The sequence below is a fragment of the Onychomys torridus genome, chromosome 20 (assembly GCF_903995425.1).
Source record: "Onychomys torridus chromosome 20, mOncTor1.1, whole genome shotgun sequence".
In the NCBI taxonomy this organism is placed as follows: Eukaryota; Metazoa; Chordata; class Mammalia; order Rodentia; family Cricetidae; genus Onychomys; species Onychomys torridus.
This window is the reverse complement of record NC_050462.1, coordinates 35,400,225-35,415,977: the sequence shown is the minus strand read 5'-3', so window position 1 is coordinate 35,415,977 and position 15,753 is coordinate 35,400,225. Positions and strand designations below refer to the sequence as shown.

General features: G+C 42.8%; 1 protein-coding gene across 2 annotated transcripts in view; it reads right to left on the bottom strand.

The window, feature by feature from the left end:
* The window catches only part of Ptprb (protein tyrosine phosphatase receptor type B), a 113,413-nt gene that overhangs the window by 24,381 nt on the left and 73,279 nt on the right, over positions 1-15,753 (bottom strand). For both annotated transcript variants that reach the window (XM_036169589.1, XM_036169590.1), the window contains 8 exons: positions 14,768-15,031; positions 14,052-14,321; positions 10,361-10,624; positions 8,441-8,704; positions 6,817-7,098; positions 5,249-5,527; positions 4,540-4,689; positions 1,134-1,377 (listed from right to left, as the gene is read on the bottom strand). In XM_036169589.1, the coding sequence (XP_036025482.1) occupies positions 1,134-1,377; positions 4,540-4,689; positions 5,249-5,527; positions 6,817-7,098; positions 8,441-8,704; positions 10,361-10,624; positions 14,052-14,321; positions 14,768-15,031 (2,017 nt within the window). The remainder of the gene's footprint in view (positions 1-1,133; positions 1,378-4,539; positions 4,690-5,248; positions 5,528-6,816; positions 7,099-8,440; positions 8,705-10,360; positions 10,625-14,051; positions 14,322-14,767; positions 15,032-15,753) is intronic.

The window sequence follows — 15,753 nt, the reverse complement described above, 5'->3', positions numbered from 1 at the left end:
TCTGTCTAATAACTGATCTCCTTTATGAAGACCCATGGGCTTTTTGAAGTACAGATCCCTGGGTTTGTTCATGTTTACCCTGGAGGCCATACTCTTGCCTGAGAATTACTTGTGTGGTGTCCCAGTAGTTACATGGAGTTCTGACCCAAAGAAAGCCTTTGTTTTAGGAAAACCATCTGTTTGCCTTTGTGATGGGGCTTGTGGAGGGAGGCAAAAGAACTCTCTTAGGTGTGATGATACACTACAATCCTTTGGAAACTGGCATACAAAAAATTCTACTTGGTCTCAGAAGCAGGACTCAAAATGTGTAAGAGTCAGTAAGACCTTGCTTAACATTGACCAACCAGAATGCACACTGGCTCACAGGGAACTTGACTGGCCGCCATGATGCCTGGATTATCAGACTTGCCACAACACCCAACAGAGAAGGTCTGTCCCCTGAGGAAATAATAAATTTGCATGTCTGTAGCCTTATCATCCAAGACAGGAGCTTAGGTTTCCTTTCTCTGGAGGATGCTGATTGGTGACTCTTTTTGCTTTTGGAAACACAATGAAGAAAAAGAATGCCACAAATTCCTAGGGTGGGAAGGCCCTTGCTGACTGCAGCTGTGCTTTCCAGGGACTGATAGCAAACAGCTGCTCTTCTCATCTGCCACCTTGGAGTGGGGAACAGGTGTTTCTATTCATTCAGGCCTCCCTTCAAGAGTTCTGTCTGGACCATTGAGCACTTTTGTGCTTACACACCTTGGAGAGTAAGTATGATTTCACTCTCATTGAAAAACGTATGATAGGGCTTCATATTGTTTGGGTCTCCCTAAACTCGGTCTACCTGGAGATTTTCACAACAGTGAGCATTGTAAATCACTTGATAAATGCTAAAGGAGTTGCATGAGAAAGAACGATTTATTAAAAGCCCCCGGTGTCCCACACGATGCTTTGGAAAGCCCTCTTTGTATATTACCTGTGAATGGAGGCAGGAGCCCAACGTTTTATAAATTACTCTCTATAATATAGAGCACTCGCGCAGGGTAGGCTATTAATCTACAGGAGTTCATATGCATGGTAGTGCTCAGCTGCCTGAGCACCTCATAACGTAGTACATCTCTCTAGCAAATGATGGCAATGTGTCTGACCTGTAGGCGGTGTGCGGCTTCAGTGGTCCATCACAGAACTTCTGCTGACTGGGATCACATTGGCCACCCAGGCTGTCCATCTCCGCGCCAAGCTTAATGTTAAAGCTCTTAGAACTGCTATCGGGACTTTCTGCACACTTGCTGGCAAAATAATTGGTCTGGTAGACTCTAATGGAGGCGTTGTGTCTGTATTCCAGGTAGGAAGGGAGAGGGTGCTGTTGTTCTGGCTTTAGCTCATCCACACCTGCAAGAGAAAAGCCACAGTTAAAGACGTGTGAAAACCCACAGCTAAAGATGTGTGTGTGTGTGTGTGTGTGTGTGTGTGTGTGTGTGCGTGTGCGTGTGCGTGTGTGTGTGTGTGTGTGTGTGTTGAGTGCTACATTTCTAAGGCTATGTGTGGTATGACGTCACAACATGCCCACACGGTTGAGCATGCCTGGCGGACCTAGACACTTCCGCCTAGTTATTTCCAGTTCAAAATAGCCATTTCCCAGTCAAAACATCTCCTGTGACTAGGACTCTGTGGCTTTGCATGGTTGCGTAAAGCGTGCGCAGCCATGTAATCTACATGCATGCGTGGAGTAGCCACATGAGTTCCTGTACGCATCTGCGGCCCACCCTTTATAAGCCAGCGCCATTTTTGCACCAATTGACCACATGTGTTTCCCACAGGCCTGTTCACGTCTGTCTCTTTCTCTCCTATCTTAATAAAAATTCTTCTGTGGATTTGTCATGTTTCGGGACATTTCCTTGCAGGGTAAGAGCGCCAAATAACTAACAATGTGTTCATCTACTATCTTTGGTTAGCCCATAATTCAGATTTGGCAATCTCAAAACATGCTATGAACATATTGTTTCTAAAATAAGTATAAATCATTGTTATAGTTATGCAATACACAATCAGTTTGCTAGACTACCAAATCAATCAATTACATCAAATAATAACAGGTCCCATAGCTCCAGATGCCTGGAGCTATGCCCCATCAAGAGAGTGAAGCCATCCAATAATGTCTCTGCCTGGCCAAACTCACTGTAATTACAGAAACTCAATGACCTGGGAGAGAGAGGAGATAAGAAAAATCGTGTCCCAAGGCAGAATAGTTGTCCCCTAGAGGACATGTACACCCAGAGACATCTTACTCTTCTGTTATCTTGAGTACAATTTGTTCCTGCCTCAAATTTGTCTGCTCACTCTGAACACTTCCCAGAATATCCTCCTCGTCCACCCTGCCTGCCTGGACGCTATGAACTAGTTTTGATGTTGCTTGAGGAAAAACAAAAAGCATAATTAATAAGGAAAATATTATAGAGAAGGCATTCTATCTCTAATGCCCTTACAGAAGTGGGTTTGTCACAGCACCTAGGACTTTAATAAGATTTGCTCACCTGGAGTATATCTTAGAAATATTTTTTTTCTGATTTATTGGCATTTTATTATGTTGTATATAGGGAAGTAGATTTGAGAAGGAACTGACCACGACAGATTAATTCCAAGAACTGAGTTCCTCCCGATATTATATTCTCAGACCACATTTTAGAAAGGATCCAGACAGAGACTTGGGGGTCCTTTATTTCTCTCTTCTCTTCCCAAGGACCCAGCTGAAACCCTGATGCTACCTTTCAAAGAAAGGTTCTCTGGGCTCCTCCTTTTATATATCCCTTCTTCTATGTACTTTAGCCAGAAGAGTGCCCCCTGGGACCAGTGTACTGAAGTCCCAGATGACAGATGACTTCTTGCATTTGGCTGGTTGTTTGGTCATTAATTTACCTTTTCTGAAATGGAGAAATTATCTTATTGGCAACAGTTGAAGTGAAAGGATACTACTACTGCCTTTAGGATGAGTGTATGTGGATGGACTGCTCTCTTTGGGGACCAAGGGACCATCATTCAACTCTGTGGACACCAATAACAGAAATCTACCTGTCTGTGGAGCAGAAGGCTAGCTGCCCTGTTGGTTGTGAGGTTTTGGCCCCTGCCCTAGATATACATGATGTGGAAACACATTATCTTCATTGCTGCCCAACTAAAGTGTATTCACAGCTCACAAATTCATCTCCAGTTACAGGGTGTGAGGAAGTCGGGGATGTGCCAGTGACCCTCAAAATTATTTAATTAATGCATAACCAATTTCATACAACTAAACAGAACGTAAAACCACACAGTCCGTGAAATACCCAGCAAAACTAAAATACCATTTAGTCTGGAAACTGTTCCAGTGTTTGTCCTGTTTAAGAATTCCCCTTTACCCATAAATGGCTCAAAGGTTGTCAGAGACAATTAGGGAAATTCATGTATAGCACCTTGAATAATTTTGAAAAAAATAAGGAAGGTGAAATGGACTAATGTCATTGTACACACTGAGATCTATTTGGGAGAGTAACACCTAGGACTTGAACAGTAAATGAATACTTGAACACATGTACCCCCGATACGGCACCCACATAGGCAATTTGATAAAATACGTTATAATAAACTCTAAAGGTTACAGTCCAGTTGTGTATAATGATAGCTATTGTACAGCATTTATCCAGTCTGTGGAAACTGGGTAGACCTGCATATGCTACAAAACTAGATATTGACATACTGTTAAAAATTAGAAGCTGGGTGTGGTAATATGTCTGTAATCCAAGCAGTGGGGAAACTGAAGCAGGAGACCTCATGAGTTTGAGGTCAGCTTGGACTACAAAGTGAGGGTAAGCCCAGACTAGACTATATAAAAATAATCCTGTCACCAGAAACAAGCAACAGTAAGATCAAGCAAACAAAATTCAGTAAAGGAGGTGACAGTTCAAATATATCTTTTCTCTCCTGCAAGCTTTTGGGAATTTTTGTGAATGGATGGGAGTGTGTGGCCGTCAGAGGCATTTGAGACACACAGAGAGAAAGAGTTGAGATGTGCTGCTAGATAATGGCAGATTTAGAAAAAAGATAGGAATAAACAAGATTGCTGGGTAGCTAAGGGGATATTCAAGCATTTCCAACAGTGCTTGGGAAATAGCAAGCGCTCTAAAATGATCTTTACTCTTTTTTTTTAGATAGATCCTGCTACGTAATATAAGGACGGTCTTGAACTCATAGTTATCCTCCTGTCTCAGCTTCTTGGGTGCTGAGCTTGTAAGTATGGGCACCTCTGTTCAGCTCAACGGTTATTGTTATTGTTATTATTATTGTTATTATTATTGTTACTGTTATCATGCTCCTCTCATTATGCCTAAAGATAGCAGGGTTCATTGCCCGAGGAGTCTCCAGGCAGCTTTACTTGTATCTCCCTGTATCCAGCAGACTCAGAAATGAGTGTTAAAAATTTAATTTTCTGCTCTTCAAACTTCGTCATTGAAGGGGCCCTCACATGACCTCTAAGCCGGCAGTTCTGTGTCGTGGGTCCATCAATTCGTCATGACTTACTGTTAGCCTCTCTCACCACCACTGCGAAGTATTTCACAGCTCCGTTGGTGTCGCTGAACCAGCTGCAGTTGACAGTGAAGTTGATGGAAGATTTGCTGATCAGCACATCCTTCTCGTTCACACGAATATGCGGAGGTGGTGGGGGAGGGCCTGAAAAAGAGGTGAGGAGGGAGTCAAGAAGGGTCGCCACGGATGGGGGGGGGCTGCTTTCAGCCCCTGAACAGGTCAGGGAGGTGAAGATCTGCAGTCATCCCAGCCTCTGTGCAATGCCGGCAGAGAGTGTGATTACAGCCTCCATGAAGAATTTCTCCTTCTCCCCTGAACAGAAGTAGGCAGAGAAAACCATTTGCGGTGGCCCATTAAGCTTAATGAAAGAGGCGGCTCCTTTGCAGGGTTTCCTCAAGAGGTAGCACCAAATTATTTAAAAGCCCCTCTCATTGTAGACTAACTAGATCAGGGAAGGTGATATGCTTAAATCCCAACTTGTTGGGGGGCATTTTCCTATTGACATGTTTGCTCTTGGAGAACTTTACCCAGGCAAATGTCTCTGGAGTCGTTTGATCCTCTTCTCCAAGTAAAAACGACACGGGGCTATGTACAGTGTGGACTGTGTGCAAGAGAGCGGGAGTGCAGGAAATGACGGAGAGAGATGTGAAGTCCCCATCCCTGTGTGACAGGAGGTCCCATGCAGACCTCCAGGAACACTTACGGTCTATCATAGTGATGGTGCTGTCTTCAACTACCTCACTGGTCACACCGGCTGACTGCACCTTGATGGACACCAAGTACCTCTTATGAGGCACTAGCATCATGATGTTGAGGAGAGATTTTTCTTTCTCCAGCTTTCTGGAAAACTCAATTTCTTGGGTATCCATTTTTCGGCACTCAACGCTGTAACCATCAAAGTCAGAGTCAGGTGGCACCCAAGAACAAGAGATGGCTGTCGAGTTCTGGGGGCGGCAATGCAGGTTTTGTATCTTGTCTGGCTCTGGAGGAGCAAACGGGAAAAGACAGAGTTCAGGAGTGTGGGAGAATCATTTCCTCAAGCACCTTTGGAGAGAACTATCTCTGAGATGTACACACATAGTACCCAGAATTTATTGAATTGCTTTTTTGAGGCAATATTTTTAAGGATCTTCCAGGAAAATTTATGGCTGCTGGATTGCATTTTGAAAAAAAGGTTAAAGCAGGTGGTGGGGCACACCTTTCATCCCAGTACTCAGGAGGCGGAGGCGGAGGCGGTCAGATCTCTGAGTTCGAGGCCAGCCTGGTCTATAGAGAGAGTTCCAGGATAGCCAGGGTTACTCAGAGGAACCCTGCCTTGAAACACAACAACAACAACAACAACAAAAACCAACCAAACAAAGAAGTTTAAAGTCAAAATGGGGCCAGTGAGATGGTAAAGGGCCATGCCACCAAGCCTGATGGCCTGAGTTCAATCCTTGGAATCTACATGATTATAAGGAGACAAGAGACTTCCACAAGGTGTCCTCTGACCTCCACATCCATGTGCGCTGTGGCATGCACACACATGCATACTCATGAGGGCACACACAAAAATAAATAGACGTACGTGCAAAAGAAACAGTTGGAAATGTCACTAAGGGCGTAGCTAGGTGACTTAGCACTTGCCTGGCGTGTGTCAGGCCGAGGGGTCTCTCCTCAATACTACAAACCCAAATGAATACAACAAAACAATAAAAGCCCCACAAAAATGAAGAACTGTCACTTTAGAAAATGACTAGTATGGTTGGAAAAACAAATGCCCGTGAGCACACTGAAAAGGGCTGGTTGGAAGGTGAGGCAGGGTAGCTTAGAGATTATAGGGAAGCTTTGAGCCTGAATACAAAGTCTGCTTACCAACACTTCTGAACAAATGACTTCCCACCTCTACCAACCACCTGTATAAGACTCTCTACTTCCTGTAGTTATTGTAATGATTTAGTGGTAGAAACACGTACAGCCATCTAGCTTACTGGCTGGCAGAGTTATTACTCAATCAACATGACCTCTGCTGAAGAGGAGGCTGGGAAATAACTGTAGTGACTCATGATCCTCCATGTACTGACTTCCATCTCCATCCTCCAATCTTGCCTACAGAAACCTAGAAGGACTCTATTCATCTACTCTCTGCCGAACAGGAGATAATATGTATTATCTCTCTCTGAATCCAAGCCCAGCCATCTTGAGTAAGATTATGGATTCAACCCAAGCCCAATGGAGTACGATGATCCTCTCATCCCATCCAGAAGCCAAGAAAAGCAAAACAAGCCGTACTCGTCCTCACAGAGCCAGATATTGGTTTGCTGTATGTTTTCCAGGAATCTCCACTGACAGTCTTGACGCTGAACTGATAGGCTCTCCCTGGGCGAAGCCCATACACAATGCGTCCTTCTGATTTTCTATTGCTGTAGGGGTTGAAGACAGTAAGTGCATCTCGGGGGAGCCACTGCAGCTCAAAGTCACTGTAGTCTGTCCAGTCTGGGGGCCCCTTCCAGGTGATGGCCAAGGAAGTGTTTGTAACATCAGCAAATGACAAAAGACTGGGGGGACTTGGGGCTATACATAAAATAAAATGGAAAATCACATAATCAAATTTGTGATGTAACATATAGTTTCAGAGCATTGAGTGACGTAAGATCTACTATAATGTACAGAGAGATACCACGATCACAATAGATGTAGAAGCTTTATTTTATAGTAGTTATAATGCATAAGGCACTATCTAGCATTTTGGGTCTTTTCTTTAAATATTCATAACCATAGTTTTCTTACCAGGGTGCTACAGAGCGTGAATGTACCCTGAGTGGGTTATGCGTGTAGGAAAGTACACCATCAGATTTGGAAGCAAAGGGCTGGGATTCAGTTTTATTGTGTCCAGTTTTAAATAGCCTTGTAGACTGACTCTCTGGTGGTTTGCAAGAAAATGTCCCCCAAAGGGAGTGGCACTGTTTTGGAGTAGGCGTGGCCTTGTTGGAGGAAGTGTGTCACTAAAGTCTCCTTTTGCTCAAGCTTCCCTTGGTGTTATATTGAGACCACTTCCTGTTGCCTGCAAGTTGTAGGACTCTCAGCTACTTTTGTAGGACCGCGTCTGCCTGCATGCTACTATGCCCCACCATGATGATAATAGGCAGAACCTCTGAACTGTAAGTGAGCTACCCAATTAAAAAAATTTTTTTATAAGCATTGCCATGGTCATGGTGTCTCTTCATAGCAATAGAAACCCCAACTAAGACAGATTCCAAGGTGGGATACAGTATATAGGAGAGACTAGTCCATAGCGATGATGTATATCATTATCCTCATTTTTCAGATATAAAAACTGAGAGTAACATGCCCAGTGATCTACCTTGCTTCATGCAGGTAAGTAGTGACTGTCCAAAACAAAGAACCTAGTGCTTTTTATACAAAGCAAAGATGGGTTTTATCTTATCACTTTGTGTATGTGTGTGTCCATTATGTGTATGCCTGTGTGTGTGTGTGTGTGTGTGTGTGTGTGTGTGTGTGTGCATGTGTGTGTGCATGCATGTGTGTGTGTGTGTGTGTAAAACAGAGAGAGAGAGAGAGAGAGAGGGAGAGAGAGAGAGCACATGAGCATGCCTACATCCCATAGTGCATGTGTGAAGGTCAGAGGACAATGTTGAATGTTAGTCTTTGCACTTGACCTCAATTGAGGCAGAGTCTCTTTGTTGTCTGCCCCTGTACCCTTGCCTGAGGAGGGTACTAGGATTACAGACATATACTCCCATGCTCCACTTTACTTGGGTTCTGGGTATTCAGACTTAGCTCTTCATGCTTGAGCAGCAAGTACTTGACCTCCTGAGCCAACTTATTATTAAAATCACAGTCAAAATACATCTTTAGAAGTCACTCCTCACCAGCACTTGGCTGAGCTTCTTACCTGTCCTGCCCTCCCCTGTGACTTTATTGCTGAGGTCCCCACTGTGAGTCACCACACACAGTGTGTATTTCCTTCCAGGAACGAGACCTTGAAAGCGCCACTCTGTCAGGCTCTTGTCTTTCCAGTTTTCCTTCTTTGTGCCATTGGGATTGTAGAGAATCATCTCATAGAAGTCAAAGTCACCAGAGGCTGGACTCCAGCTGAACCAAAGGCTATCTGTCATGTTCCGATTGGATCCTTTGAGATGGTTCACGGCAGCTGGGACTGAAGGAGACAAAACCTTGCACTGAGAACGAAACCGTGATGCAAAACCGTAGAGATCCACAGGTGAGAATCTGGGCTATGCTGGGCACACAATTCAGTCCTGTGCACTGTGGACTTGGTTCATGCTGATGGGTCAGACTGCTCATGCTGAGGTTCATGTGGGGTAGCAATGGGTACAAATTAAACTGAATCAAAGCAACAGGAAATTCTTCCTGTTGGCCATATGCACCCGATAAACAGGTCCAATGAAATATTCAGGACTAATTAATACAGGCGGCAATGTACCAGTTACCTTCCAAAAGACCCAGGAAATGGTTTCAGCTTCCTCCTAGCCCCACCTACCTCTCTGGCAACTACCATCCCATAACCACCCTCTGAGTTTCTTTACTGTCCCATCTGCCTTTAGGTTCTCAGTTACATAATCTTCTCTCTTGTCAAAGTCTGTATGGGCACAACCTTAGTTTAGAAAAAGAGGTGGTCAGAGTCATTTTTGATAATACATAAATAAGTTGCAATGCTATGCACTCCATAGTTTTTTTTTTTTTAAGCTGGTATTCTTTGGATAATGGTGGTTTGTTGGAGATTCCTTTTTCCCCTCTCTCATGTGGAATCTTGTTATGTAGCTCAAATGCTCAAACTCATAATGCTCGCTCCGCAGCCTCCTAAGTGATGCGATTGAAGGCATGCACCACCATGCCTATATACATCTTCCATTATCTGCTTCTTAACATGTCAGGTCCCCCTGACCAAGCCTACTGATAACAGTGGTAACATCTAGGCAATGCTATTTGTGGTCTGAGCTCATCACAGCTCTCTTTTAATCCTTTTGGTGGACAAATAGAACATTTTCATTAAATGCCTTTAGGGTGTTGTCTTCACCTGTCTCCTCTCACCCTCAGATCTTAGCTGAAATCTCTCCACTTAAAGTAGTGTCCTGTCTTACTAAGCTATGGTCTGCACATGCTCATTTCATGGAATTTTTCAAAGTCATCTCCCTTTAAAATCTGCTATCCCAACCCTCTCCTCTCCTCTCCCATAGGGCTCTGTAAGGCCAGGAACCTATCTTTCTTGGTCATTGCCATTTTCTAGGAGTCGGGTACCTGGCACCTCAGAGCACTGAAGAACAGTTGTCAAATGAGGAAGAAGTTAAATAAGATTTAACTTGTTTGTAGCCCAGAGAGATTTTTGTCTCCTGTTTTCCTGGAACTCTTGTTCATCTTATCTAGGGCTCTGTTTCCAACACACAGTGGTCAGTGTGTGTGTGTGTGTGTGTATGTGTGTGATATTTGTAGTTGACCTTCTGTAGACCTGCTCTGCCTTCTGCCTTCCATCTATTCCTTGTAGGAAGATGCAGGGCATAGTGCATAGTTTGACTAGAGTCATGAGGAGTTACAACCCTATTTTGAAGAGTTTGCTGGCAAGTAGAGGAACTGGGTTATTTTTTCACAAACCCCATCAGACAAATAAGTAGAATCCAAGGAACAGAAGCTGGTGGAATAAGTAGACACAACTCACACCCAGTCTGAGGTAGGGTTGAAGGTCACACAATCCTATAAAGCTCTACTCTGAACAGAAAAGGGACAGAAGAACAAATCCAGGCTGACCCAGTGGATACTGTGGCACCTCCCTCCCCATCCATCCCTGTTTGGGTCTTACCTGTTCTGCCAAATATAAAGGACTCATTGGACAGCTCCCCGCTGTGCGTAACAATCACCATCTTGTACATCCGGCCTTGTAGCAAGTTCTGGAAGGAGAAGCTCTGGACTAATGGGTCCACTTGAGCTCTTTCCTGGAGAGTTTTGTCTGGGTTGTACAGAAAGATGTTGTACCAGCTGAGCTCACCCTCCGAGGCAGTCCAGCTGAAGGACAGGTGTCTAGTGGAGTTCTCTGTGATCTTCAGATTGGTGACAGCTGCTGGGACTGGAGGAGTCAAGGAACATGAGAATGGGTCAGCATTTTGGCACATCCTGACACAGTCCAGGATCAACACCTTGGTGAACACATTCAACCCCAAACACATCATCCCTGTCTTTCAGATACGTTGACTTCCAATTGATGCAAACAACAGCCTCCTAGGGTGAGGTTTCCCTAAGAGACGTTGGTGACAGTCCCTTCCAGTTGATATTTCTGTTTCTGATTTTGACAGGTTTGTGCTCCAGACAAGGTCTGGTTGGCTTACCCAAATACCCACTCCATCTAAGAACTGCTCGAGTGAGTGAAGGGGCCTGTCCTGCAGATCCAAAGCTGCAGGATCTTCACGACACAGGCCAACCACAGGATATCTGAGAAGAGTCTCAGTGAGGATCCAGTATTGATAGTGTAGCAGAAGCCAGAGGACTCTAACCAGATCAATGACTCATTGCCGTAAACATATATAAGTAAAGCTGTTTGGGCAAAGGGTATAAATGTGTGACAGACAATGTGACACACTGTAGCTGCCATGGTGAGATTTTTTTTTTTAACTCTTTTATTTTTAATTTTTTGTTTTCTTTTGGTGGGGGAGGTAACAAGTACAGAGGGTGGATATGGAGGAAAATGGGGAGATGAGTGAGATTGAGGTGCATGATGTAAAATTCACAAAGAATCAATAAAAAAATAAAAAAAAACCCAAACCCACCAAAGAAACAAAAACAGACACACAATAACCCCCACACAGAAACCAATCCAACCCCCTAAAGAGCTATTTGATCATATCCCTTATCTATTATAAGTGAAATAATTTGTGGGTTTTGTTATTAAATTTTCAAATTCATTATACATTCTGGATGAAAATCTTTTGTCAGTTAAACAGCATCACCAATATTTTCCTAATTCTTTTGGTTGCCTCTTCATTATGGTGACTGCTTATTTTGTTGTATAGAAGCTTTTCAGTTTCTCCCCAGCTCCATCTCCCCCCTCTTCCCTCCCCCACCCTTACTCCCACCCCCACCAATAATTGTAATTGGCCACACTGGTGTCTTGAATTGTTTTCCTGTTGTCTTGATAGTTCCAGGTCTTACAATTAAGTCTGTGAGGCTAGCCATGCTGGTGTATGCCTTTAATCCCAGCACTCAAATCAGGTCAGTCAAGGTTACATAGTGAGACACTGTCTCAAAAACAAACAAACAAAAAAACCCAACCAATTAGGTCTTTGATCCATTTTGAGCTTATTTTTATATAGGGCAAGATATATGGGCCATGTTTCAATATCTACTTGTAGATAATCCATTTTCTAAGCACTATTTATTAAAGGGATTGTTGCCTTTTACCCAGTAATGTTCTTGGCACCGTTGTTAAGAATAAGTTGGCTGCAAAGATGTGAGGTTATTTCTGGATGCTTCATTGAAATCCATGGATTAGTATGACTATTCTTTACGGCACTGTAATGCTGTTTTGATTACTATAGCTTTAGAGTATATTTTAAAGTCAGCTAGTATTATACCTCCAGTTTTGTTCCTTTTACTCAAGATTGTTTTAGCTAGTTTTCTATCTTTTGGGTTTTTTTTTTTAGTTCTGTGAAGCATACCATTGGTATTTTGATGGGTACTGAACTGAAGCTGTAAATCACGTTAGGTGGATGGATATTTCAGCAATATTCTTCCTTCCCTATAATCCGTGAATGTGAGAGGTCTTTCCAATTTTGTGTTTGTGTTCCCTTTTCAATTTCCTTTACCAGAGATTTGTAATTGCCATGGGAGTGGCCTTTCACTCTCTTAGGTAAATTCCTTTCTGTGTATCTTGCTTTTTTAGTAACTATTGTGAGTGGCCTTCTGTTCATTATTTCCCTTTTAGGAGTTTTGTTATGATACACTAAAATGTTTTGATTTTTGTTTTTGTATGTTGACTTTGCATCCTGCAGTTTTACTGAATTTGTTTATCAATTCTCACAGTCTTCTGTGGACTCTAGAGGTTTTTTTTTTTTTTTTTTTTTTTAAATAGGTAAAATCATAATCACAAGTAGTGATAATTTAACTTTCACCCTACTTCTGTGGTTTTTCCTTTCCTTTCTTTCTCTTGCTACCTAGTTCCAAATAATACTTCTGGTACTATGTTATATGAGGGTAGTGGGGCTAGACATTTTTGTCTTGTTCTAGAGCATTGATTCTCAACCTCTGGGTCTCGACCCCTTTTGAGAATTGAACAATTCTTTTACAATCACCTAAGAGCATTGGAAAACACAGATATTTACATTATATTCCTAACTGTAGCAAAACTACAGTCATGAAGTAGCAACGAAATAATTTTATGGCTGGGGGTCAACACAGCCTGAAGAGCTATACTAAAGGGTCGAAGCATTAGGAAGGTTGAGAACCCCTGTCCCAGATCTTAATGGAAAGTTCAGCTTTCCTCTCATTCAGTATGACGTTGGCCAAATGTTATGTATGGCTTTTATGTACTGGCTCCTAGATCCAATTTCTCCACCTTTTTTTTTTTTTTTATCATGAGCAGAAATTGAATGGCATTGAATGCTTTTCCTGTATTATGGAGAGCTTATACACAGGTCTGCAGGTGTTGACCTGTTCTAGCATCCACAAGGGAAATCCTCTGGTTATGATGAACAATCTTGTTTGGTCTTGTTGGATTAGAATTGCTAGTGTTCTGCTGAGATTGTGTCTGTGTTCATTAGAGATATTAGTCTATCAACTCTTTTTGTTGTGCCCTTATCTGGCTATGGTATCAGTTACAATGACTTTGGAAGAATTCTCTCTGTTTCTGACTTTTGGACTAGTTTGAGAAGAGCTGGTTTTAGCACTTCTGGCTGGTCAGAGGGTCTCCCAAGTGACTGGCTACAGACGAGAAAGCAGCAGAGAACCACCGAGGCAGAAAACATCAGCACTGGCTCCCTGTTGGGTTGAGGCTGGCCCTCATGGAGCTGGCTGAGGAACAAGGCGGTGGCAGGGAACCATGGGAACTGCTCTGTGGTGCCCACTTGAATCCTGGAACAAGAGTCCTCAAAAGTTGGAGGGAGCAGTTGAGGACAGAGACAGGTACGGTGGTTGAAAAGAAAGAATGTCTCCCTGAAGAACCTAGAAAGTATGTTGTTACCACCCGACAGCTTATTGTAACCCCACTTTCTGACTTTGAGGACTATATGCTAATACATTTGCACTCTTTCAAATGATCAAGTCTGTAGCAAAGTCGGCTGCGGCAATGGTAAACAAATAGTGCAGGTTTTAATGACAAATCAGAGTTGGAGTATGGTGTGCTAAAGCCTGTGTGGACTGACTGGCTGATGTGAAAGTGTGAAGTCAGGATGGACATGAGCCATCCGTCTTCTCCCAGCATGGCCTTGCTCTCTCACCTTACACCATCTACACCGTGGCAGACATAGAGATAGCTGGCCCAACCATGACGTTGTGTTACTTACCTGTTCGGCCTTCAGCCTGGGCTTCCTTGCTAACAAGGCCTCCGCTGACAGTGAGGATCTGCATCTTATATTTCTTGCCTGGCGTCAGATCTTCAAACTTGTGCTGTTTCGCGGTAGCCGGCTCCGACGTGTTGCTCAGGAGAATCCCGTTCTCATTTAGAAGCAGGATATCATATCTTTCTGCCACACCAACAGCTTTCTGCCAACTTAGCATTAAGGAGTTACTGCTGTAAGCATTGTCTGCGACAACTCCCTGGACAGATGCGGGGACTTTGAAGAAACAAGAAAAGCAAGAAAACTCAGGTTCGACCATTCAGGGGAAAATACTCGATTAAGGAAAAATTCTCTAAAACCAAAGTGCACAACTGCGCTTTCCTTCCTTAAAAATAATTTTGGAAAACAACAAAAAAGAAGTTTTGGAAAGCGCATAGTTCTGAAGAGTTCTGTCAATAAATAAAGTTTGAAATATCTTTTAGCAAATGTACATTTTCCCCCAAGCACATGTAATTTAAAAAAAAAAAAAAAAAACAACTCTATTAAGACAAAAAAGTACAAAGCAAAGATGAGAAATGGTCATGGAACTGCCATGAAATGTACACATTTAGGTAGTTTTAAGTTAGATTTTCATCAGTTTGCTTAGTCCATTCATTCACTGTTCTACTCCGGAGAACCATGGAGCACTCTACTATCTGAGTCTTCACTAGCTATGAGCTCACCTGTTTGCCCAGGCGCATCTATCTGGTTGCTCAGGGACCCACTGACAGAAGCAATGGTAATCCTGTACTTGGCCCCAGCTTCCAGCCTGTGGAAAGTGTGCTCTGAGATGTGCTTAGATATAGTCTGAGATTGAACCTGCTCATTCTGCCTGAATGCTGATACCACATAGGAGTCAACATCTCCGCTACCAGGGGTCCAGGTTACCATCAATCTATCTGTGGCTCCGTCGGCAGAAATATGAATATTTTTGACAGTACTGGGAACTGGAAAAGAAAATAAATTTAAAAACCATAATTAAAAAAAAATGAACTGTGGGAATATTCAACTATAGTTTCCAAGCTACTTCGGGGATGTGGCTCAATAATACAGAACTTGTCTATCCTGTAAGGCGTTGGGCTCCATCCCTAGAGCCTCCCTAGGTTACACTTTTGAATAGTTTATCATTTATGAAAGAATGCATGTAGAAAAAAAAATACCAGTCTCCCCCTAACTCTTCTGCTGGAACAGAAGTTAAGGGGAGAAAGTTCAGATGCAGATCAAGGCCAACAATGAGAAATGAAAACATTAGGCATATATTGACAGGTGATTAGACTGTCTCTATCCAAGACTTGGTTTTCTTATTTTCTAGCTATGTGATAATAGGCAAATTGTTTAACCTCTATAAATTTCTTCATAAGAAAAAAATGTCAATGGTGATGATAGTACTGAGTTTTCATAGGTTTGTGAAGACTGGACAGGATATATATTGCTGTGGGGCTGTCTCCCAATACGCTGTCAACTTAATTATTAAATAAGGATGATAGCTACTAAAAGAATTCCAAAGAACTGACACCACGGCGAGAGTTATTTACTAAATATATAATATAATCTATGTGTCCCAGAAGCCCCAGGTAGGCATGTTCATTCAGTGTTATTTCTCTGGAAGGTTCCTTGCCATATCCACGTCATAATATACTTTCGTCAATCCTGTCTTGACAATATCTTT